The sequence below is a fragment of the Indicator indicator genome, chromosome 9 (assembly GCF_027791375.1).
Source record: "Indicator indicator isolate 239-I01 chromosome 9, UM_Iind_1.1, whole genome shotgun sequence".
In the NCBI taxonomy this organism is placed as follows: Eukaryota; Metazoa; Chordata; class Aves; order Piciformes; family Indicatoridae; genus Indicator; species Indicator indicator.
The window spans coordinates 17,721,913-17,747,936 of record NC_072018.1 but is presented as its reverse complement, the minus strand read 5'-3'; the positions used below and the strand labels follow the sequence as shown (position 1 = coordinate 17,747,936).

At 38.2% G+C, this 26,024-nt stretch overlaps 1 protein-coding gene across 1 annotated transcript in view; it reads right to left on the bottom strand.

Moving 5' to 3' along the window:
* MLIP (muscular LMNA interacting protein) overlaps positions 1-26,024 on the bottom strand; it is a 99,728-nt gene that overhangs the window by 8,451 nt on the left and 65,253 nt on the right. The window contains exons 7-13 of the mRNA XM_054383774.1: positions 25,218-25,283; positions 25,057-25,140; positions 24,902-24,961; positions 23,975-24,019; positions 19,282-19,326; positions 13,671-13,796; positions 1,347-1,400 (exon numbers count right to left, since the gene is read on the bottom strand). Coding sequence (XP_054239749.1) covers positions 1,347-1,400; positions 13,671-13,796; positions 19,282-19,326; positions 23,975-24,019; positions 24,902-24,961; positions 25,057-25,140; positions 25,218-25,283 — 480 coding nt within the window. The remainder of the gene's footprint in view (positions 1-1,346; positions 1,401-13,670; positions 13,797-19,281; positions 19,327-23,974; positions 24,020-24,901; positions 24,962-25,056; positions 25,141-25,217; positions 25,284-26,024) is intronic.

Below are 26,024 nucleotides of genomic sequence, written 5' to 3'. Positions count from 1 at the left end.
CTTTAAGTCCCTGATGTCCTGTTCAGAGAGGTCAGGGATGCACGTGAGAAAAAAAGGCTGTGTTCATGTCTCACATACTCCTGATGCAGAACAGCAACAAGTGAGAAGTTTTTTCAATGGAAACTGAGATAAACCATGGGAACATATAACTATGGGGTTATATAACTGCTGTAACAAACTCAGAATTCAGGTAAACTCTCCTTCCAGCATGTGAAGGGCTTCACCTCAGATATCCCTCAGTATTTTTCAAAACAAGAAAGTTACTTCTTGTTTTGGTACTCATTTGGTAGCAATTATTGACAAACATCCATTTCATCTATTTAAATGTTCATCTTGCTGCTTTTAGCAAGACCAGAATCTAATTTTAAAATAATAATTTAAAAAATAAACTCTGTTACAAAAACATAATTATCATTCCTATATGTATTGTTAAACTGATCAAAAACCTTGTGAAAAAATTATGAGCATGTGCCTGGTAACCAAAGAATTCTCCATAGTAAATTCATTTTTGTGTCATGAGTTTACTCATAATGCTATTATTGATAGTAAGTTATGCCATTTTATGTGGATTTCTAAACTAATATGAAAAATGTGCTTTAATTAAAGATGCTCTATGCCAAAACCTATATAGATAGTTAATTAAATTATGTTTATTTTAGCATTGAGACTATAATTCAGCTTCATGTTTATGACCTTGTTCCAGCAGAACCTTTTAAACTTTTATGTGCTCTGTCTCAAGAGAAAATTGATTATCTGCAGCAGATTTCTCTGACTGAATGAATTATCTAGAGTGGTAACCACTATGGTTCTAGAGTTCAGAAGATTTGTGTCCCTGTTCAAAGTTAAACAAAACTGGCACTGAATTTTGATGCTGGGCAAACTGGTATTATGTTGTCTTTTTATTTTTCTTGACAGTCTTTTACAAAATTCTCAATAATTAATTATCCTAAGTTCTTCTGGTAGTTATTGTACCTGGTACTTAATACAGAAGCCATACTAATGACTACAAATTGTAGAACATGTGATTTAAATGGGACCAACTGCATAATTTAATAAATCCCACATCTTGCTAACATCCCACATCTTGTATCACAAACCCAAATTGTACATCTTAGTGTTACTTCGAATTCACATAAGCAACATAGCCTGCAAAAGAACTCTGTTTTTTTTCTTCATTAATCATTTCAAATAATTAATGCTTATCTAGTCTTTATGCACTTAAAAAAAAAAAAAAAAAAGATTTGGGAAGTCAGCACATCATTACTCATCAATTCTACACAAACTCCATAAATAAAAGATAAAACTAGCATGCAAATGTTTAAACTCATTAAATGTCAACTGGTTACCTTGTCAGAGTTGAGAGCTTCATTTTCTGGAATAGGCACTATGGGATGACTGGGCTGATGAGCCAAGATGTCACAGATTGGAGAGAGCATGACATTAAAAATAGGAAAAAAGAAATCCATTATCAGCTCAATTTCTGTATAAAATATCACTAAAGTTTAGTGATGAAAGTCAATACATTCAGTTAAGCAAAGGACAGAAAAGCAATGAGATCCCATTTGTGTTTTCTGTTACTAGTCCCATAGTTAAACCTGTGTGGACATGATAAATCACTTTCCAATTTGAAAGAGGCATCTCAAGTTAAAATCACAGCAAGAGCACCTGTCTTATAATACACTTAGCATGAGACAATGCACACAGATTTATTTTAAAATGCAACTGTATTTCTGTCACTTTGAATATCTGTCATTTAAATCTCTTCCAGAAGTGTTCTCAATTTTAAATTTCCTAGACAAAAATCATACAAATATTTAACTAAAAAAAATGCTGCATAATAGTAATTAGTATGTGCAGAAGGGAGCTCTTAGATCTCAGTAATTTTCCAGTGTTTTGTCTATTATGTGACTTGCATAAGAGTATGAAGTTTGATGGATGTGATGCAAGAATATCAATTTCAGTCATATTTTAAGTCAAATACAAGATATATGATGGAGCTTACATAGGCAGTGTTAAGATCATAATATTGTGAGGTTTTCCTACAAAGTGACACAGAGGCATCCTTTTTAGAGCAAAGGTTACTGAAAATATTTAGGCTTGGATGTTTTAGAATTGTATGAAAAGAATCTTGGAAGAATATTTTTAAATTATCACAGGCATTGTTTTGGTATTTAGATCAAATAGTAAACTCACAAATCATGTTCTGCTTAAAAAAACATTAGTCTGACCCTAAGAAAATTCATTTTGAAATTGTGCATTTTGAGACACAAAAATGATCTGCTGAACTGGCCCTATATACAAAGAATACTAAAGTGGAATACACTCTATTTTTCTGCAATTATCTTATGGACCTGCTGGTATGGCTCTCTATCTTTGTAAATTTGCTCTGATTCATGTTCAGAGAAGCAGGAGTCAACCCTAGCTACAACAGCAGCAGTTACAGAACTTTGAACCATTTCATTTCTTCTTCTTTTCTTTTCTTTCTTTTTTTTTTTAATCCAAATTAAAAGACAAGTGAATAACTTTAGGCAACAAGTTTTTCATTCAGTAAATTTAGACAAAGGAATAATTTTAAGCAAAAGGAGGGTAAGGAAGGTGTAAGGAGCCTAAATGCTCTCAGCAGCAACACTCCTCCCTCTGCCACACAACTGGCTCCTCATTTCAATCAGTGCAGACACTGAGGCAGCCCCCAGAACTTAACAGTACCCCACTGCTGCAGCACAGCTTTTCAGAGGAGACACAGGTGGCAGTTTAATGGCCGTGTGTGGGAGGCAGAAGTAGCTACAGAGGACAGGCAAACCTTAGTAATACACAGGTACAAATATATAGCAACACCTGTGGTATCTTGGCAAGCTTATTTCACTGAAATAAACCCTGGAGCTGAGTTAGCTATTGCTACACCAGAATATGGCATCTTTGTAACCCAGGCAAAATAAGAGTCAAGCACAAAGACAAGAGGGAAAGTATTGGTCATTTTCTGTTTACTTTCTGATGTGCAGCTAAGTTTTCTGAGAATAGGCCACTTCTTGCAAGAAAGAAAAGCTCCCTAGGCAGGTAGTGATCCAAGAATGCAGCAACTCTTTTCCTCAAATTTCCCCAAAAGCAATCAATGAAAAATGCACTTTAACTGTGTTATCTTGTCCTGGCCTTTCTTGCTGGTATTCGTTGCCTACCTTGTTAATCTGAAATTCCTTTCTGAGTCATAATTCTGCCTTATCTTGTTCCTTGAGTTTGAGGTCTCAAGTCCCTCCTCAGACCTGGCAAAATTAATGATTTTTATTTTGTTCAAGCAATATATTTACCTCCTTCATGTTGACAGCATCCTCTTTTCAAACTAAAGAACCAGCATGTGTGATAGTCTCCATAGAGGGGGGAAAACAATCTGTACTTTCTGGACACACGCTGTTAACGCTGATAATTTTGGAGACGCAAACAAGGATTTCACTGATTAATAACAGAAGGAAAAATTTAATACAGATTTAAGATGGAGAAAAACTGAACAATATACAATTCTCTGTTTTCAAGGGGCTTCTCTGACATAAACCTCCCAAAGTGATCACTGAAAACTCCATACATTCTACTAGTTGGATATCTGGAGACCTGATTTTGCCACAATGGGAGGTTTAGTCTTAAGGAAGTCACATATGGCCACATTTATGAAGAATTTTAAGCAGCACATTAGTAAACAGAGCATGTAAGCAGAGTGTTGCCTCTGTTTACTGAAATAATTCTTAAGGTCTTGCAGGTCCCTGAAATAAGGGTGCTGAGTTTTCTCTAGAATTGTACTGCTCTGCCTCTGCCAGCTGCAGAGGAGCCAAGTGTCTTGGGCTGGGTGACTTCATCTTAATTATAATGAGCTGGAGGCACATTCTGAAACAAGTCAGCCTTGCTGTGAAAAAGATCTCATGCCCTCCAAAAGTTTAATCAAGAGTCTACAGAGTCCTATTCTTTCCTCCCTGATTTTTCCCTATAAATACAACTTTTGTGTTCTTGAATGCACACCACCTGAGGCCCACATGCTTTGTTGAACTTGCTGCCCCAGAGTACTTGTTTTTTCCACTTCTGTAGGTAAAGCCTGGACTCTTTCAGAAGAGAGATAACAGTGAATCTCTGCAAGGTGAGATGAGTGCTGTAATCAGGTCTTTCATTGTCTGGGCAAATACTAAAGGAGGGCATTGGCATCTCCATGTTGTTCTCTGCATGGTGTTCAGCCCAAGGTATTTGAAGGACATTTAACAGGACAGATAGCCCACCTTATAAACTCATCCTTTTATATGAATTATAGTACAACATGCAGCCCTAAGCACAGTGAGACCTCATCAAGATCTATCACCAGCAATCTTTCATCTCCAGGTGAGAGCAGCTGCCAAGAAGCCCTATTTTCTTCCAGAAGCGTAAAGAATTGTATCTGTTGATTGTGGAAGATGACAACCTTGCTTTTGATTCCTTTGCCAGTTACAAAATTCTGCATTACTCTTAAAAGTTTAATTCATAATTCTAAATTTTTCCAGATGCCACTCAGTTAACTGGTAACATGCTATTTATTATTTCTAAGAACAGTGAAAGAGCAAGCTAGACAAATCTGCAGGTTTGTTTTGTTGGTTTTTTTTTTGCCTTGGGGGTCAGGGGAATAAATAAATAAACAGAGAGCACTGACCAGGATATCCTGACAATGCATAAGTGTTTGTAGTATGTAAGTCCAAAGGGAAATTATATACATGGCCCAAATAATCTTTTACAGACCCAGTTAAGGCTTAAAAAAGAGATAGTTATGTAACATCCTAGTTAGACGTTTTTTCATTTTGCTCTGTAATCAGGAAGACATATTTGCCTTTAAAAAGGTCAGTTTATCTTTATTGTGCTATGAATCACAGCTGCCTCTGAACTAATAAAAAGCTTTCTGAGGTGTCCTCAATCTAAAGCCCTTTTTACAAATCTCAGTCACTCTCTAGAGTGTTTGCAACATTTGCTAATTGAGTCACAGGCTTAAAACTCTTTGGAGCCAGTGAGAGATTACGCACACTGGAAATAAGAATGTTTCAACTGTAATAACCAGAGAACATTCACATATATGCTATAATTTCAAACTACTCTTCTAAGACTTTCGTATACTTTGAAAATAAATTAGGTACTCTAGATTCTTATAAAACATAGAGTCATTCCTTCACAATAGGAAAAATTACTAATTTCTCAAAAAGTGTTTATTTATACATGCATAACAAGTGTATCTGTTTTATAAAACTGTTTTATAGATAACCACTTTTTAAGAATACAGGAATATGAATTATATGGTACAAATAAATGGTAAAACACCCCCAGCAGCAGAGCAAGGACTACATTCCACTAAGGCGAAAGAAAATATATAATGTAAAGTGACAACTTATAATTATGATGCCTGTAGTTTCCCTGAAATGATACAGTATAAAATCCATCTCACGGATTCAATCAGTTAAACACTCCATTCTTTTACACCTTTCACCTCTCTATAAAAGGAAAAGTAAAGTAGAAATGGTGATCACAACAAAGATTTATAATGTGCCTTCAGCCACATATACAGTAGAACATCCTGACTGATCTACAGATCATTATTTTGCATTACTGTGCACTTTTAACTTGGAGATGTCAAAACTGTCTCCAGGTACTGGTAAGTACCTTCACCAAAAGGACAACTCACACTCACTGTCACATTCCCACAGGACACAGTCCTGCAGGGCACCAGAGTGGAGTGAGACTGAAGGATTTGTGTCTGAATACCTGAGGCTGAAGGAGTGACAGGGTTTTGCAGGAGGGATTCCTTATCTCTAAGTGAAGTCATCAATTTACCTTTGGCTGTCTTTTCCCAGGCCAAGTTCAATGTCTCATGCAGGGCCAGTCTACAATGAAATTGGCTTGGGATTTTCAGCCAAAATGTTTTTTCAATTGAAAATATCAGCAGCTTTCTGCAAAACATTTTGATCTCTCTTTCAAACTCTCACTAGCCATTTAGAAAATTAAAAGTAAGTGTTCAATCAAAAGACATCCCATTCATAACTGGAATATTGTGTTTAGTGACCTCGATATTTTGGGCTGGATCACTTCCATAAAATATTAAAATGTATTTCACTACTGGTGGACTTTGGGTTAATCACAGTAAGTGCCTCTATTCTCTGCAGTAAGGGAATCAGGCTCTGCAATTCCTCAGAGGGCTAATTTCACTACAGATGATTACAGGAGCTGGTGGCCAGCAAGGATACCAGGTCCATAACAAGGACATGAGGCATGAAAATCACAACATATACAACCCTAGAGTAAGACAGCAGAGGAGATAAGTATCTTCTAATCACATGGAGTAGAACTCTGCTTGGAGTTAGTTCATACAATCCAAATGATTCCTTGATACCTTGGAAAAGGTCTTGATATTTTTCACTCATTGTGTTTCTGCTTTTGCTGTTAGTAACAACCTATTCTATTCTTTGTAGTTCTGTCTCTTATTTTTATTGCTATTTTACAAGCAAAGATAATAACCCCAGGTTGCAGTGACCAGCTGTCAAATCATTAATAGTGATTATTTTTTTAACATTGCCATTTCCTATGGTTTCAAAATTCGCTAGAAATACAGCTGCATCTAGTCCAAATCTGATCAGTGATCAGGATGCTAGCACCAGCAGCAGTCTATGACCCATTTTCCCCCATCACCATGGGAAATGTCATAGAATACCTTTCAAAAACCAACAAAGACAGATGCAGATGCTAGGAGTGTTGTAGTGTGGACTGTTGTGTTTCCTTTGACTCTCCTAAAATGTTTGTTCACATATTAATCTGAAGATACAGAAGGCTAAGATAAAGACATCTCAGGAATGCACGTTTAGCTAGACCAGAATTTCTATTATATTTTATATTGGTTTATGTATTTAAAATGTCTGCCTGAAATCCACTAGGCAAAATTGTAGATGCAGCCATCCTAGAAAGCCAGTATAAGACTGAACTCAAGTTTTATATTATGTAGAGACTTTTAAGAATTTATATTATGTAGAGACTTTTAAGAACAAAGCAATTTGAAGCACTTTTTGGTGCTTAAGACTGGTTTAAGCTATCCCAGCAGAGACAACCTGTATAAATGAGAAAGCTGAAAGCAACAGAACTGGATGTAAGTATGTTCCAAGAAGAAACCTGGATACTTCTGGGCACAGTATTCACTGGAAAGCAGATTTTGATTTCTAACTATGGATACTGCCTGTTGGGGTTTGATCCTACTTCGTTCCAGAAAACCACTTTTTGTGTGCATGTTTTCTAAAGGAGCAGAAGTACACTGAAGAAGTGACAGTGTCCAACCATCAGCAGCTTCTCCTGTTGGAATTAAGACAGTAAAGCTCTCAAAATTGTCTAACTAGCCAGGCCAAAAGGAATAACACTGTAATCAATTCTTTTCTTTTTTTTTTTTTTAAAAAAGCTGTACCTGCAGGAGCAGTTAGCAGAGTTCTTTCCAGCCACTGCTAGAATTAAGACATGTCACTCTGTCTCTTGTTGAGCCTAAGCTACCTTCATGTTCTGATGCTAATTTAATGGCTTTGCAGAAAGCATGTTTAGATACTAACCGAGCAAGAACTCTAGAGGCATTTTATGCAGATGTTATTAAACCAATTCCAAAGTGCTAGAAATTACATCTAAGTATGTTATCATTAAAATGGCTCACTAAGCCCAAGCAACGCCATAAAAAAACATACAGAGAAAACACACCAATATTAAACATTAATATCTTCTCAAGGAGGAGGTCCAATTTGAAGCACAACACTAGTGAACTGGCTTGTTAGCTTCTGGTTTCTTCTTCTATACTAAAGCATTTGCTCTGAGTCAAAGACAGCAGAAGGCTGATAACTGCAGTACACCTACACAACTACAGAATTTAAGAATCAAAGTTCAAAAGAGAGAAAGAATCTTTCTTCTAGAAATAAAAGCAGCTGGGATGATATCTGGGAGAAAAGTCCTTTTCTATGGCAACCCTGAAAGGTTTCCTCATTCACAGAATGTCAATTCACACTATGCTGCTATTAATCAAATCCAGACTCCAATGAGTAGAAGATTGAATGGTGAGGTAAACACCATTGATTTAATTTACCTGATAATAAAGATCTCCTTTAAATATTCTGCTTACCTATCAGACTGCATACCTGCAAGTGAATATGGAAGGCTGACAGTTTCAACAAAACAACATTTAGTCATTGCAAGAAAACATCGTTTAGATCCAGGAAAAAACATTACATTGGCTTCAGCCCAAAGCTGGACATTAAAGAAAACTTGTTTCTTGCAAGCTCACAACTTCACTCTTGGTAAGTAATTTCTGATCAGGTACAGAAATAATAGTTCTTAAACATTTCTCATACCCATTGCAAAAAGCCAGCTCCCTCCAATACATTTTCAAGGCTGTGCTGGCAAATATTTAACAGACAGGGAGATTTTCACAGGGATTCACATGAATTGTGTGCTTAGCCCTTGCTGACAGAAAATAAAGGCACTTTGAAAATCAATAGGAACTGAGAGGCAGTCCCCAGCTGAGGGACTTACACCCACTCATCCCCTGCCTTTTCACTAAAACAGGTCATTCCTTTCTCCTTTGAAAGAACAGTCGATTTCCCAAATCTAATGCTCTCTGCTCTGACAGATATTTAATTGTGCCTCCATAAGAATCACGAAATCATAAATCAACCCAGGTCAGAAGGGTCCAAACTTTTGTGGTTAAAGGAGTCTAGGTCAGGTTATCTAGCACCCTGTCCAAATATATCTTGAAAACCTCCAGTGATGGGATCTCCATCACGTTTCTGGGGAGGTTGTTCCAGTGATTGGTTGTTCTCACTGTAAAAAAAAAATATTGTTTTATATAAGATGAAACCTCTCCCAGTGCAAATTGTACCCATTGTTTCTTGTCTTCTCCATGTGGCTCCCTGTGAAGAGAAAGACTCCATTCTCTTTGTAACCACCCTCTAAGTACTGGAATATTGTGATGAGGTCCTCCCTGAGCCTTCTCTTGTCCAGAGAGAAAAGACCTAATTCTTTCTGTCTTTTCTCATAGAATAGATTCTCTAACCCTTTGATCATCTTGGCTGCCCTCCTTTGGAATCTCTCAAATCTATCTGCATGTGTTTTGAGTTAGTGGGACCAAAACTGGACGCAATACTTCAGGTGCAGAGTTGTACTCTTCCACTCTAAGTCCTCTGTTAAAGGCGTGAGGGTTCACAGCAGAGACACACCCTAGAGTTAACCACAAAGCTAAATATTACCTCAGGCTTTCCATCATTTCAATAGTTGTGCTCAAGTCCACCTTCTTGAGCTGTTTTATTCCAATCAAAAGGAAAACTAACATTTTTTAATAATAATAATAAAAAAAAAGTTCGACTCATATACTTATTCAAGAGCAAAGAGTGCAATTGCAGCAATGTCTGATGCCTTGGAGGGAGAGTGGGGAAGGAGAGAACAAGGGAGATGACAGGGACAGTGACAACAGAATCATCAACATTTTTATTTCAGAAGCAGCCTGTGAGCAGATGAGAGAGCCTTCTCTGCTCTTATCCAAACAGAAGGAAAACAATTATATCTTATTTCCTTCTGTCTTCTCCCATTAAAGTTAAAATCACATGGGGCACATCTTATGGATTTCTTCACTCTGAATGGTTAGAATCTACAAAACCTCCACAGATTTATTTTTCAACTGCATCTGTGTAATTCCATCAGCTATGAAGATTCAGTTACCTGGTGATGCTTCATACAAAAAACAACTTGTCACGGGGTCCAGTCTGCCTAAACAACACCACAGTATCCTTTCAACAGATATTTTCAGGTAGAAACAGCTGCTGCATCCTGAACCAACAAATTAAATGATACTGAACCAAGGAGCTCGCTGTACCTCGCACCACCTGATATAAAACAAAGGTGATCGTTCTGGGTTTTCCCATACCCCGTTTCTGAGGGAATACTTATCTCAGGTCATTTTTAAAAGAAATTCTGGGTGAAGAGTAGCACGTCCAGGCACTGGCACATCCTGTTCGCTCTCAAGGGTGTATTTACAACGTATTTCAAACGACTGCAAGAATTTATGGCAGTGGATTTTGCCCTCTAGTGGAAGACGGAGCAAAATACAACAGATGATTGAAATGTGACTTCGAGATCGACTACGTGGACAATGACCACATGTTTTACGGATGGATGGAGAGACAGAAAGTGAGCCACACTGCATATTGTTCCTTATTCCAAAGGACGAGGAGTAGAGAGGGGGAGCTCCAGGGGATTTATGGAGATGACAGACCAGATTTAGAAGAGAATGGAAAGAAATTCTTGTGATGTCAGGATGTTTTTTTTATGGATTAGATCCAACAGTTTGGAGTTCAAAACTTGACGCTGTGTCTTCTGTATCATTTTCCTGTTATTTTGATTATTTATGATGAAAATTTAAATTATTTCTTTTTAAAGACATTATTAGCTCCAGTTGTAATTAGGTGGTACAGGAGGCAGGGTTATTATAAGATATAATAGAAAAATATTGTCAGGCTTTTTATCAACAAGTATCGACTCAGCTGTTAAACATTGAATAGGTGAATAAGATCAAAATTAATGTTCCTTTGGTTATCAAAGAGTATTAATACTATAGACCAAAACAGAAACATGTTAAAAACTATTTTAATTGGTGAATATTTACTTCTTGGGTAAATAAAGCTCTCTTTCTGTTAAACTAGGCCAGTATGCACATATGGTTTATATGTTTTCATAAGCATTGGGCCACATCTATCTAGATAGTGACATCAGTTCAGAAAGGCAATACATTTTACTAGAAATATTTACTAGTACTACCAGTAATGCTAAAAAAAAATCTCACCTGTCTCTGACAATAGAGTTGTCTCATTTTAAATCAGATACCTTTATTTGATAACACTATAAAATAATCAATGATAAACTGAGTTATACTGAAGTCTCAAAAACGTTACTTTGGATTATCTGGATGAGAACAACTGCCTGTTAAAGGAAAAAAATCACTATTTTTGTTTACAAGGGAAATGGTCTTTTCAGCATGGAGATATTCCTTAATGAAGTGGAAAAGCAAGGAAGCTACTCTGATGGGCAAAAAAAACCCACACGTCCAATACAGGAATGTGAACCTGAGGATTAGTAGTTATGGCTGGCTGCATCGTTATGACTTTAACTGAATGTCACCCACACAGTCATCAGTGCTCAGTGTCACACTGGGAGGCTTGGCAGGGACAGGAGGTATTGCAGACATCTAATATATCAAAATAGAGAACTTTGTAAAGCTGGTGCCATCTGGAACCTCATCTACTCTGTACCATCACTGAAGATGCAGCATGAAAAGGTCTGTCCTTTCAAGATGGGCTGGGTGAAGGAGGGGCAGTAACACAACCTGGAGAGGATGTTTTTGGTGATGATATTGGAAAGGAAAAGAAAATGCAGAGAGAGCAAGAGGACATAAATATAAGAGCTGAGCCTCATAGCAGGACTGGGAAAATCTCCAAAGAAAGTCAGGGAAAACCAGCTGAGTGTTTGGCCCTCAGCTAGGATAGATGCCTGCTGAGTTCTTATTTGAGGACAAGTGGACTAGCACTGGTTCTTCCACAGAGAGCAAAAAGCCTAGCTTCTAGTCTCATTGTAATCTACAACTCTTATAACCCATGAAAGAGGCCAATTTACCTGGTTTGGTCACAATATTGGTGGGAGCACATCCCAGTCTTGGAAGCAAGCTGCTGTGCAGTCGAAAATGCTAACTACTGAAACCAAGTGTAGAAGGAGGATGAATGTCCCTCTAGGCTAACAACCCTGTGGTTAGAAACTACCACAACTTCCAGTTGTTGTCTGGGCACCAAGCCCACTTCCAGAGGCAGTGCTGCAGCCCACAGTTCCTGTAAGATTGTGAACATCCTCACGTGGGCACCCAAGTCTCCACAACTCACAAGGGATATTTGTCAGTACCAGAAACCTGAACCTAGAGGCAAGAGCTGAAATCATAAGCATATACTGACATGTTCAGTGCTTCCTTGTTTTCCCTAGATCTGGCTGCTGTACTGGCAATTGTTGTATTGGACCAGTACTAAGGTTTTCACAATTAGCTTCAAATGTCAGAAAGCTTCACACTATGGCATAACTCAGGTTTGTATCTGCCTGAAAATACAAAGGTTGGTAATTGCCTTATTCCCTCATCAGCAAAACCATGGACAGCGGAATCAATGCCCGGCCCTGATGAAAGGGAAGATACCTCTGCCTTTGCAGAGAGCTCCCACTAAGGTGGCCTGGACCAGAAGTTCTCCAGCAGCAGTCAGAGGTCATCTCTGCCTCTTCAGCCTAGGAAATGGCAGCATAGTGCCCTGGCATCAGAAAGTCTTTATTAAGCTACAGCATGAAAAACTCATTGTGAATTCATCTGTCTCAAGTCAACTATTCACTGTCAGCCTCAGAAGTTCAGAGACAAGTTGTAAATCATATTTTTTATTAATTTGTTGTTGTTGTTTTACATAATCCCTACATGCTCTAGAAACCGATAGAATGAGAAACCTTTCAATGCCACTCATATATGTTGCTGGAACCCACTAATACTACAAATAAATCTTTCTGAGTACTCCTGAAAGATGCAAGAATTGTCCTACGGAGTGCCCAAGCTATGGGAAAGAAGGGAAAGAACTAAAATGAAAATGTTTTTAAAATTCAGTTATGAAAGGAAGAAGAGAGGATTGCCATGGCTAAAGTCTCCCTTTAATGTTTCTAGAGAGGCATAGCAGTAAGAGAAATTCAATTAACAAGGTATTTTATTTAGATCGTGTCTGACAAAAGGACTACTTGTCTCATTTTACTACCCTCCAGATGGAAGATTCCAAACATACTAGATAGGTTTACAACAAGCTCCTACAGGGACATTCAGATTGTGCATCAGAGTTAAGGCTTAATTCAGATTAATGCACACAAACACAGATCCACAAAAAAGGAAAAAAAAGGCTGAAAGAACAATTTATCTGGGATTTCTCAGAGACAATGCTTCACAGGGGTCAGCAAAGTTCAGGATGTATTTTTGCAAAGTGAGTCTATGGCCTTATGCAGAGGTCTATTGGAAAAAACATCACTTTTCCTGCCCCATGGACTGCCCATTAATGCCCTTCATGTTTAGCAAAAAAGCTGTCCCTTCAAACTGTGAGAGGAAGTGCATACGGGCCTGGCTACACACTGAGGAGTGACATGAAAAAATCACTGGGGCTCTTCTGCAGTCTCCCTTGCAGAGGGAAGAGAGAACCTTGCACAGCCCTTGCAGACCCCATTTCTCTTTAAAGAGGATTCAGGTCTGTACCCCAAATGGAGGAAACAGTTTCCAGTAAATCTGATCCAGACATTTGCCTGACAGAGGAACACAGGATTTCCACTTGTTTTCTGCAGCGTTTCCTACAGCATCATAAAAATGTTCTCACCTTTACAGGTCTTTAGACCACCAGAATATGTCCCTGTAGAAAGCCCAGCTGCCTATCTCCAGCCTAGAGACTCTCCTCCTAGAGCCAAGTGCTCCTCAGAGAATCATCTTACTTTGCAAAACAGAAGAGACCAAGTCAAAACAAGAATCTAAGAATATTCAATAATCTCTAAGGAAATTAGCTGAGGCTACACAAAAAAAAATTTAAAAAAGAGAATCCTTCAGAGCAAGTGTTACTCACCTGCTCAATATCTTGATCACTGATTTCTTCAATGTACTTCTTAAAAGGATTGGGTTGATAGGGCTCCTCCTGTTGTTGTGCACTCTTTCCTTTCACCAGCACAGGACGAATGACACCAGGTTTTGTCTTGACACATGGCACACCCAGGAGAAAAGAGATGGAATAAAAATTAAATACTTGACATATATGCAGAATGTTTGTTAGACATTGGGGCTTTTTATAACATATTTCATAAAAAGAAAATGATTCAGGTGTCATGCTGCCTGACCTATTTTTAACACATACTGTGGACAAAAAAACGGCAGGAGTTGGTTTTATGTGCCAGAACCTCATCACTGACATCTGTTTACTACCACCACATAAATAGATGCTGGGCTGTCAGTCTGTGGTGTGTGGGTTTTGCTGTCTGGTTTTGCTAGCAGTTCAACTGCATCTTGATAGGTTCATTAAGTCATGCTCTATGCACAGCCACAGCTCTTCTTTCATGATGCACATTCTTTCCTGGGCTTCTCAAAACAGTAACTGTAAAACAAGGAAGTACAAGATGCTGTTAACTTACACCCAGGTGGGAACACATTAAGGGAAAGTCTTACTGGGGAATAATACCAGTGACTGCATGCTGAATTTTGACTTTAAGAGTTCACTTGGAAAAGTACAATTTTAGAGAATTTAATCAGCATGGATGTGTGATACCCCTCATTCAGATAAACGGGATTATTCAATCAGGAAAAAGATTTTTCTGTTAGCTACCAGCCAACCAAAAAAAATTGTCTATTAACTTGTCAATTTATTACATCTGTGATTTTCAGAATTATTACAGTAAGGCCTGGCATTATGGATTGTGGCATAAACTCTAAACCACAGCTAGAGGGTAATTTTAAAATAGGTAACGTCAATAAGCAAGGGAAAGGAAGGAAAAATTGTACATTCTCACTGGAATTTGGAAAGTGTTGAAGCCCTGGAGGTGTCTGTGATTGAAATCAAACATTTAAATGAATGAATTATATTCCTCTCTTATGTCTATCCCATAGAAAGTGGGCAATCTTTGTCACAACTGCTATAGATAACAGCAGCAGTGCTGCTGAGTTCCTTCCGTGGTTGCAGTCCAGAAGGGCAGCTTGCCTAGCTCAGACTGAGAAAGAGGTTCTGTCACAGCTATCCATCCTCAGTTTGCAGCAGGGTACAAAAATGCAGTGAAGAAACCTGATTCACTATTAAATTTATGCATAAGATTCAGGCTATGCACATTTAATAATACCATGCTGCCTATTTACAAGTGCAATACACTTCAGCATCCTGTCTGGAAAAAAGAGAAGCTTATTACGAAAGTAGCTTAAAATGATGCAGTTGAGCTTGCTGGATGTATCTTGTAAACTGAGATATGGACCCCCTTAAGATCTGGAGACATCCATCAAGGACAAAGAAAGAGGGGTTCCCATTGGAGGGGAGGGTGCAGGAGGCAGGAAACATCTCTGTGTATTTTGCGTTTGCCTCTGGCCTAGGGAAGGACAGAGCAGTGCCCAGGGACTGTCATGAAGGTGACAGAGGTGAGGAGAAGTACAACATGGCTAAGAAGAGCAAGCCTAAGCAGCAAAATATCTTCCCTTAGCTTGACTTTTCTCCTTCCCAAAGGTTGGGGCATCTGCCTCATCAAATAGGAAGAAACATATGCAGCTGAAAGCAAAAATTCAGCCATGAGGTGATATTAATTTTGTAAAATATTAATATCTGCAAGTTACATTAAAAACCTTTGCATTAAGAAGTTCAGCATAGTGAAAGAAAGGGTGCTCATTATGACAGTTCTTGACTATGCCTTTGCAGGATTCACCATAAAACACCTATTTTGCTCTCCAAGATTTCTGAGAGGAGTTTGTACAAGTGAAAGACTTCTGGCTTTCAACAGAAAGATAAATATTAAAAAATAAAGGAAAGCTACAATTGTAATCAAGTCATAATTACACAGCCTAAGGACCTGTGACCTTCTAGACCTCCTCCACACCATGTAAACATGTAATTAAATGCCCACTGAGGTATCTGAAAACATCAAGGATAAGATGCTCTCATTATGTAGGAAGCCTCTTCTAAAAGCATACTGTAGAAGTGTTTATAATGAAGCATTTTCTAAACAATGCCCCATTCAAGTGCTGACTGAGTCATGTGTTTATGTCTGACTGCTATCACAGTGACAGATATCAGCCAGCAACCAGGATTTTAAATAATTTATTAGCTCTATAAAATTGTTGATCCAAAACTAAAAACTTGAACTCTTTGTTTGATAGCAAGTGACAAACACTGGGAGGAAACAAGCTAAGAGTCAGTTTTGCCAAGGAAAAATGTTGACATTCCCATAACAAAACTGAAAAATAAAGGCTGTTCTATAGCAATGGGCTGTCACATTATGGCTGCAGCCCTATTAGCAAATTACACCAGGCCAAAACACAAGCTCAAGAGCTGATCCATAATCATTTGCACTGATTTGGTACAATTGCTCACTGGCACAGTTTCGGTGCAGGTTAGCAAGCATACAGTCACGAATAGGAGGATAGCCTGGGCCAGGATGCCTCTTCATAGGCAGTATGGACATGGTCATCCTTCTTAAGGGGCAGCAGTTATTTTGGCTGTATGAATATCAGCCTTCTGTGATATTTGCCTCAAAAGTCAGAAGACTGAGCTTCTCATTGGCAAGTGTATGGCCGTGTTCACCTCCAATTTTTTTCCTCTATTATTATGAAACCAATTATCCCTACGATCATGCTTAAACTGATATGGCCCCAGCTGCTATGAGAACAGGCAGTTGTATTTAAATACAGTCTAGAGAAAAATAGAGAAAAGATGATAAAAAGAAAATATAGCCCATAGTTATAAAAATATCATACATTAGCCCAAGAAAGACTTCGGGAAAAAAAAAAAGAAGAAAAAAAAAATAAATTTCCTTGTGACTAGAAGTCTATGGGTCCAGTTGATATAATCAAGGCATAGAAAAGATGCATGTAATAGAAGAGAGCAAGGCTGAAAATTAATTTGTTCCTCACTTCATCTTTCCTCATGGAAGCACTTAGGGAGGTTCTCACACTGGCAAAGGCAATTTGAAGGAACTGTCTCGAACACAGTGTCGATAAAACAGGTTTAAGAACAAATCAATAAAATGAGAAAATAAAGTGCAAGGAATGAATAAAGTTGCAAAGCAATTCCACTGTGAAATTGCCACACTATGAATTGTGGTATTTAACTAACTCCATCAGACATAATCAGCACCAGAAGAATGAAAAGTGGCAACCATGGGGCAGGCTTTACTACAGGATCCTGAAGGGACGCAGGAATCACAAATCACTGTGTGTGACGTTTCAAGCTGTGCAAACTAGTAGGAACAAATTATACTAAAGAACAGAATTAGTATACATTTGGGCAAACAACAGAGACTGGCTTTTGAAATGGCTGTGGTGAATAAAAGACAAGAAGGGATGCCATCCGGAAGGATGGTGACAGGCTAGAGAAGTGGGCCATTGCCAACTGCACAGGTTCAACAAATCAAAGTGCAAGGTCCTGCATCTATGTCAGGCCAATCCCAGGTGCAAATACAAGCTGGGTGCAGAGTGGGTTGAGAGTAGCTCTGAAGGAAGAGATTTGGTGTATTGATTGATGAGAAGCTCAACATGAGCAGGCAGTGTACTCATGCAGCCCAGAAGGCAAATTTTATCCTAGGTTGCATCAAGAGGAATATGGCCAGCAGGTCAAGAGAGGTGATTGTGGCCCTTTACTCTGCTCTTGTAAGACTTCACCTTGAATACTGCATCCAGTACTGATGTCCCCAGCATAAGAAGGACACAGAGCTGTCAGAGTGAGTCCAGCAGAGGGTCACAAAGATGATCCACGAGCTGGAACACCTCTGCTATGAGGATAGGCTGAGGGAGCTGAGGTTGTTCAGCCTGGAGAAGAGAAGCCTCTGGGGGGGACCTTATAGCTGCCTTCCAATACATGAAGAAATCCTACAGGAAGGCTGGGGAGGGACTTCTTATAAAGGTGTCTAGAAATAGGAAAAGGGGGAAATGGTTTTAAAGCTGAGGGAGAGTATGTTTAAGACTGGATTTTAGGAAGAAGTTCTTCAGTATGAGGGTGGTGGGACACTGGAATAGGCTGCTCAGAGAGGTTGTGGCTGCCTCCTCCCTGTGCGTGTTCAAGGCCAGGCTGGATGACACCTTGAGCAGCCAAGTCTAGTAGAGAGGTGTCCCTGCCCATGGTGGGGAGGTTGGAGTAGATGACCTCAAAGATCCCTTATAACCTAAGCCATTCTGTGATGATGATGAAAAAGGCAGGTGAAAATTAAATTAATTCAGCATTGATGTATTTTACAGTGGAAAAATAAACTACATGCAGTGATGAACTACCTAGCTTAGAAATGGACTCTTACTAGTCAGGAAAATACATCTTGGGTTTACTGTACACTGGTCTATGCAAACACTGTCTTACTGCTCAATATAAATAAGAACTAAATAAATTACTAGGAATTGTTAAGAAAGGAGTAGATATAACAGTAAAGAACCTTATCACATGATGATTCAAACAGAAAGTGTTTTGTTTGGAGCAGTTTATGATTGTATTCTTTCTATGTCAAAACAAAAAAACTAAAAAAGACACAGAAAAGGGCAACGAGGATCATCAAAGATCTGTCACATTATTGATACTTATGAAGAGTGATCAAGCAATTTTGACTTTTCTGTATGAAAAAGAAAAGATGACTGATAGACTATTAAGGTTAATATCTAGAAAAATTATGCTATTTAGAAAGTGATGGAAGAATAATTATTTACTGTTTCAGTAAAAGAACTAAGGTCAAGTGGCAGTTTTAAGACAAATAAATTACTATCCTACACAACACAGAATTAAAAAGAAAACTCTGTTGCTGCAGAATGTTGTAGAGAATGAAGCATAACAAGCTTCAAAAATAACCTGGAAGAAATAGTGAAAGTAGAAGTGGTCAAAGGTTACTAAACAGAATAAACTGATTCAGGAAGTTCCTAAAATTCCATTAGCTGAAATACAACAAGGAAAATTTCTCATGCACAACTCATTTTTTTCCACTAACCACTCATTAATGGTCACTGTCACTTGGACTGGCTCCATGACCTCTCTTCTGGCTCCTCTTCACAAAGTTTGACCACAACAACATTAAACTGTAATCAGAGCTAAAATGAACATCTGATGCATAATGTCCCTTTCTTTATTTGATTTTACCCTTGTTTTTCACTTCTTTAGCCATCTTTGACTTAAATAAGATGGATGCATATAAACAAAACTGCAGAATTGGAATATTTAAGAAGTCTAAGAAGCAGCAGTAGCTCTATAGTTATTATGTAGGCAGATGCAGAAAGATTATCTAGTTTGTCATTTGATCTAAGGGTTTAAAAATAGTGTCAGGATTTACAGTTACTTAAAACAAGTGTGTATTCAGTACAGAAGGAGGTAATGCAGCTCTGTAGAAGCAATGCAGCTTTGTAGGAGGATATTGACTGCAGCTTCTTTCAAAAGACTAAGAAAATAAAAAATCATGACTTTGAATTTTGTGCTTACACAAATGTTGAAAATCAGCATACCACAGCTGTGCAATACATACCAGCTGACTTTCTGTCACCATAGGTGCTGATTTGTAAAGGTTGGCCTGCAAAAAAGATGAATATGTGCAGTATTACATACAATATCATAATGATTAAAGCAATCACAGAAGAAAACTCCATGGGCAGCAGTAAGCTTAGATGCAGAAACTTTTACACTGATGAAGTGATATACAATTGGTAAAAGAATACAAAATATTGGCATTTCCAATTTATTTATATGTATGACAAAATAAGAATGCTTAAAGAGTTTTTGGGTTGGGTTTTGGGGGGCTTTTGTCTTTTGGGGTTTTGTTTTGGGGGTTTGCTCAATTGTTTTGTTTTTGTTGCGGGTTTTTGGTTTGCTTTGCTTTAATGCTTAATGGTTTGAAAATGGAGCAGGGTAGATTTAGGTTGGACATTAGGAGGAAGTTCCTTACAATGAGATGTTAAAATACTGGAACAGGCTTCCCAGTGATGTGGTTGAAGCCCCATCCGTGGAGATGTTAAAGATCAGCCTCAGTGTGGCCCTGGGCAGCCTGATCAAGATGATGTCCCTGCTGACTGCAGGGTGGTTGGACAAGATGATCTCTCAGGGTCACTTCCAACCTGATGCAGTCTGTGATGCTAGAATTTCAGGGATACTTTTTTACAAATGCAACAAAATTTCATTTTTTCATCTTGATCTAACCTCAAAATGTAAATCTTGACACTCCTGAGCCTGCCATTGTCTATTATTTTCAGCAACAATGTTATTAACACTATCAATTGTATTAGGAGCTCAGTCCAAACTTCTCACAACCCTACTCAAGTATTACTTATTTTTTACCATTTTTTTTTCTGAGTGTATAGAAGCCAGATTCCAGATCAAGGGTAAATGTTATGAATACAAAGTGAATGTGAAGCAGTTATGTGCCACATGCTGCTTTGCCCCATGCAGCAGTGAGATTCAGAATTTTGGTTACATTGATTCCTCCAATCAACTCCATCAAGCTCTGTAGGTGTTCCACTGGATAACACGTTTCTCTACCAATAACACACATCTCCTTGATCCAAATGTGATTTGGAGCCCTTGAAACTCTAAAATGTGAATATTCTTCAGTGTGGTGACAAAAAAGGTACTAAATACAATGGTTAGATGTCATAGCTGCAGTAGAAGACAAGACAGTGCCATTACATCCTGTGCCCTTTGAAAAAGAACCACTATGGTTGGATTTTTATCAGCTCAGATACGTGTTCCTCCCATCATCTCAAGCAGAAAAGTCATTCCAAGCCATTTGGAGAGGGAAAAGCATGTTTTTCCTTTGCCTCCCTGAGACAAACATCTTGCAGAGGTTTGGACACAGAACTCTGGGTGTGGTCTCTCAAGTGCTGAACAGAGATGTGTAATCCCTCCCTGGACCTGTTGGCTCTATGCCTGCGCTGATGGTGAGAACAGCATCCCCACAAGTGATGGTGGAGATCTGTGCTCCTCACTGAGGGCACTCACATCTCTAAAGATATCCAGTTGTGAAGGAAACCTTCCCATTTACACAGGGACACCTGTGACTTTGCTCTAAATCTACAAGAAGTAGATATTCTGTTCTTGGAGATCAAATTAGAGTTTTTAATAGTGGTTACTTATATACTTGGGACTCTCATACCATTAATCAAGTGTGATGACCAATCTCATTGTGAGCTTAAAGACATCAAAGCACTTCATAATGACCTACAGATACAAGAGGGCTGAAAATAAATTCTCTCAAGTTAGTGGTGCAAATTAAGAGTAAATCTCATTTCAAAGAGGTAACCTGAAATATATATATCAGGTGCAGACCACAGAGAAAGAAAAGCATGCCTTATTTCTACATGTCTCTTTGCATTTTTAGCTGCTTCACTTTTTTTTTCACTTGTGTATCATGTTGATAAAGCTTTTAAAATATTGTTATTAGATCAAAAAAGTTAAGAGCAAAAATATCAATAATATTCAAAGTAATTATTCCAATTAATCAGAAAAAAATTTTTGTAATAGTTGTAAGTGGGCTAAATGACAAAACTACAAATTTTCTAGAACTTGAAATTAATGTTAAGAAAGCTTTTATTACTGACTAATTAAATGGAAACACAATGACAATATATATATATGTACTCAATAACCATAAAAGTAATTTATGTAGCAAATAATTATATTATTATGTTATTATTACAAGTCAGCGGTATCATCCCTAATGCCAACAAAGATGAACTGCAGTAAAATGGTGAATGGGATGATATCAAAGACCATCAGTTTAAACAGTTGTTAAATGACATCTGTAGTACTTAGGTGTCAGCTGGCATAATTGTTATAGTTTCACTGAAGTCAGATATTGTCCATACTTTTAATACACTGCCTTGCTATTTGCACAATCAATGACTTTTTTTTTTTCTTTGCAACTTTTTCTTTTTTTTTTTCTTTTTAAAGATTTTTAAGGGAACCCTTTAAGGTTCCAAAGTGCATGAGAATACAAAAAGTAATTGAGGCCAAGGCAAATCTATGCCATTTTAACTGTTACATGGCAGGCTATTTCAACATATTTGTATAGTCTACTAGTCCATAAAACCTAATGAAATGATTAGGAATGTTTTCATATGTGCACACACACATATATATATATGTATATACACACACACACACACTTATATGTCCATGTGTGTTTATAAACACTTTAACATGACAGATTTTCCTATCCCTGACTCAGACTGAAGTTTTTGACCAAAAGCATTCTCAAAGTAGCATTTTGACAAACATGTCAAGATCAGACATTATGAATACAACATGACTTTTAGTTACATTGTAAGATTACCAGAGGGAACTCACTATTTGATAGTACAGTAACAAGTGTCCATATATCATGTTCCTGATTTCTACTGGAGACACTGTTAGATTGACTAAAAGCAGACACTTCGTTTCAAAAATAGAAATCTTGTACCTACTAGGAAGAAATGTTGACCCCTGGAATACATCTCCTCAGTCAGTGTACAGAGGCTCAGGAAGAAGTCCTGTAAGCTAAGAGTTAGCACACACCCTTGTATGCATTGGTCCACACCAGCTACCATTCTTCCAGACAGTTCTCCATTGTGGTCTCCATGGTAGCATGGAGTGTGCTGCTTTTGGTGAGGTAAAAGGGATGAGGCCACACTGGGTCATGTGCTAGGCTTGGAGGCTTACTTTGAGGGAGGAGAAGTGGAACGGGAATAGAAGACGACAATTCTGTGGAAAATGAGCTCAGTTTGCCCTCACAGTGAGATCCAGAGAATAAGCCAACATGTGGTTTATTAGGTGGGACAGAAATAGCTTTTCTATGTGCTACAAGGAAGCAGAGCAAGAGAGGGGGAAATGTTGACACATAGGGACTTTTAGGGACACCTGTCTCCTCCCTCAGGAGACTCTGCTGCAGAGTTACAGGTGTAGCAAAGTCCAGGAAAGCATGGACCGAGTTCAACCACCACATTACAGCCTTGAGAACAGCCTGCTTTCCAATGCAAAAAAATAAATAAATAAAATCCAGCATGCTTGTATAATTTACAGGAGATGTTAGCCTACCAACAATCCTCTGCATTATTCCCAAATATACTTCTAAATACTGGTTTGTTTCATTTATCTAGAAAGTTCCAGGGGATACTGGAAAGGAAGGATCTGTAAGAATGGTTTTCTATGCTAGGAGAGAAAACCTAACTGTATTCCTAGGCATGTAAATTGGATGCCTGATATATATCAGCCACAGTTCTGGGAGCTGGAGATCTGCACCGGAGTGGTAGGAAGCACACTTTGATCACACAGACTCTTTCTGAAACACTCTTATTTCATTAAAAAGCTCTCATCCAATATCCTTTCTAATTAGTATAAGCCAACCCAATCTGTCAAATAAAAATCATGGTATGTAATAAAATATGCATACAGCTACATTCAAAAAGCAAAATGGAATTGATCAGTGAAGCATTGTACTGGCATAAAATTGTGAGGCCTTGATTGCTTTGCCAGCAGTACTTTGGTTGGGCTTTCAACAGAAATGCTGAATGGTGAATGGTAAGAAGAGCTTGCTTATCACATAACTAGATCATTTGTAAGTAAAATATAGAACTTAAGTAACTGTCTGTGTTAGGGAAAACTAAAAAGTTAATCGGGTTTAATGTTTCAATAATTGAACTGATGACTCAATACAGAGATTTTCTTCATATAGTGAAATGTGCATATGTGGGACAAAACAGAAATTCATCTAAAGCTGAACTGTGGGGTTTCAGCCAGCTTTCTACCTTGAAAGAATGTGTTGGGTCAAACTCATATCCTAATGGATAGGCAAGAATCAAAGGAATCCTACCAAAACAAGTCTCCTACAGTGCAGGCTGATTCCAAATAAAACCTTCAGCACTCATAGGAGACTATTTGGCAAATAGCTGAGTTCTTACCCAATACTCAAAGCAAATAAATAAGAGTGTCAATAAATTAATTTCAACATCATGTTCACACATGTAAAATTATCAGCAGACACTGCACTGAGGAGATTTCAGCCATGATGGATTTACAGTAGTGGGAAGATATCTTGTCTCAATTGTCAGTGCTTCTCTGCACTAGAGACACCTCATGTCATGAGCAGCTGCCAGTGTCTGCTACTTGCAGATTCACCTAGAATGGTACCAAGATTAGACAAATTAGACATTGCTGCATGCAAAATAGAGAGTAATTACAAAAGTACTTACAAATCTTGTTTCACGCCCAGCTGCTCTCTGCAGTGTAGCTGACACCTTATACGAAAGAAATAGTTACATTAAGAGCAAAGTGTTGCTCCAAGGAGGAACTCAGAGAGATTTTAATCATTATGACAAGTTATTAATTGCTCAAATTCAAGATGTATTTTTCATAAATATTCATGTGACATGAGAGAATAAATTAAAGTTTTGCTAGAGATGCTTATTGTAGAAAATATTATATTTCATTTTTATGGCTCAAAATCATTGCTCCCACTCTGCTCAAACTAGCCATTAAATTAACAATGAGAACTCCCATAAGAAAATGCTTATTAGAAGAGAACCACAGGTGTGGTTGCTCATGTAATATTTGCTCACAAAATAACCTGAAATGCCATCTTTTCACATTCTCATCCACAAGAATTTGCTTTCCTCTGCCTAATCCATTCTAAAGCATTTACTTAAAACTTATACTCCTTTTTGCTTCCTGCCTATGACTTTCTCATACCCTCAGTTTAGGCACTCTCTTATTCTGAGGTCCTCACAACCTTTAGCTTGGTCTCTATGCTGCACCCTGTTAAACTTACCTTTGGCTACCCTTAGTCTTGGTTTCATAACTGCTAAGGAATGCCTTCCATTTAGTCAAGGATCAATTCTCAGTTGCCCAAGGAAGTAAGCTTTTAATGTTACAGGTCAAAATTCCAACTGAGTAGTATAATTTTAGCCACTTTGGATTCAGGAGAGAGGTAGGAAAATATTTCCTCAGTAATAGTTTCTGCCTGTTTTTTCAACTATTACCCTGTTTCCATCTTTCAGCTGCATGAAGCCTGATTGACAATGTTGTGCTGACTGACCAAAATTCCAAAAATTAAAATGAAATTTTAAGTTCATATCAAATACACCCACTTGGGAAGGTTGATTCAGTGCCTATTCACCTACTTTGCCAACATCTGACTCTGTGCTCATCTGCAGGAAACTTGGAGAAGACTCACATCGACGCTGTAAAACAATTTTCAACAAAGAACAAACTTATTAATGATAAGAGACAAAAGAAAAGGAAGGTAAAAAGTCAGTTCCACATACTTATGGATTACCATAGTCAGTGGGTCCTGCAGGACTTGATCAATGACAGCACACAGCTCTTCCGTTTGTTGTCTGAGCTGGGCAGGGGAGCACATCTGAAAAACGAGGACACATCTCTTAGTTAACCTTTGCTTTTTCAAATAGAGGTTCAAAAGAGATATAACTGCACTACCTCTGAATGGGTGTCCAAATTAGTGCCTTCAGTCACACTGGCAGCCTTGGCTGGCTCTTCTAATGCCTGCAATTCAAAAGATTTTGGTGTGATACTGAGGTTAAAATTTTAAAAACCAAGCAAATATACACTTTTTGCAACACTGTATTTCCAAATTGGCCCCTTTTCATTTCACCACTGAGAGACAGAAAAAGGATTAGAGGCCTACTAAGGTTCCTCAGGTTCCCTACTTCTGATTTAGAATAGGAAAAAAGCAGAGAGGGAGAAAGCAAAATGAATTGACTTCACTTTTAGAAACTACTGTTTTAGACTGCCTTCTCCTTCAGCAGTTCCCCTCTCCTTCACAGTGAGCTAAAACAATGACTGTTCACTGTGTGCCGCAGAGGCATCAGGGGCTGTCTGCCACTCTCCATGGGAAGAAAGCCACCATCTGTAAGCAGGTGGACAAGGCAGGGTCCAAGCTCACAGCAGATCCTTTCTATTCCTCCAATAGACATTTTCTTTCAAAAGTGCCTCCTGTTTAAAGAGGCTGGTCGTTCCCTATTGCAACAAAAACAAAGCCCAACAGTTTGGGATTTTAGATCAAAATCAGAATTTTACAGAGCAAAACATGTGCCTAAAAACATCTACGATGACACGCACAAACACAGCTGATCCAAGCAGGTATGCAGTCTTTCCGAAACAAAGCACAAGCTTCTTGCATGTGGTTATATGTCCTGCTTTCCCACACCTGTACTTGCAGCAGGGTTTGAGAACAAGGGAAATCAGCTTGCTAAGCCCTCTACTTTATAGGTAAATAGCAAAACA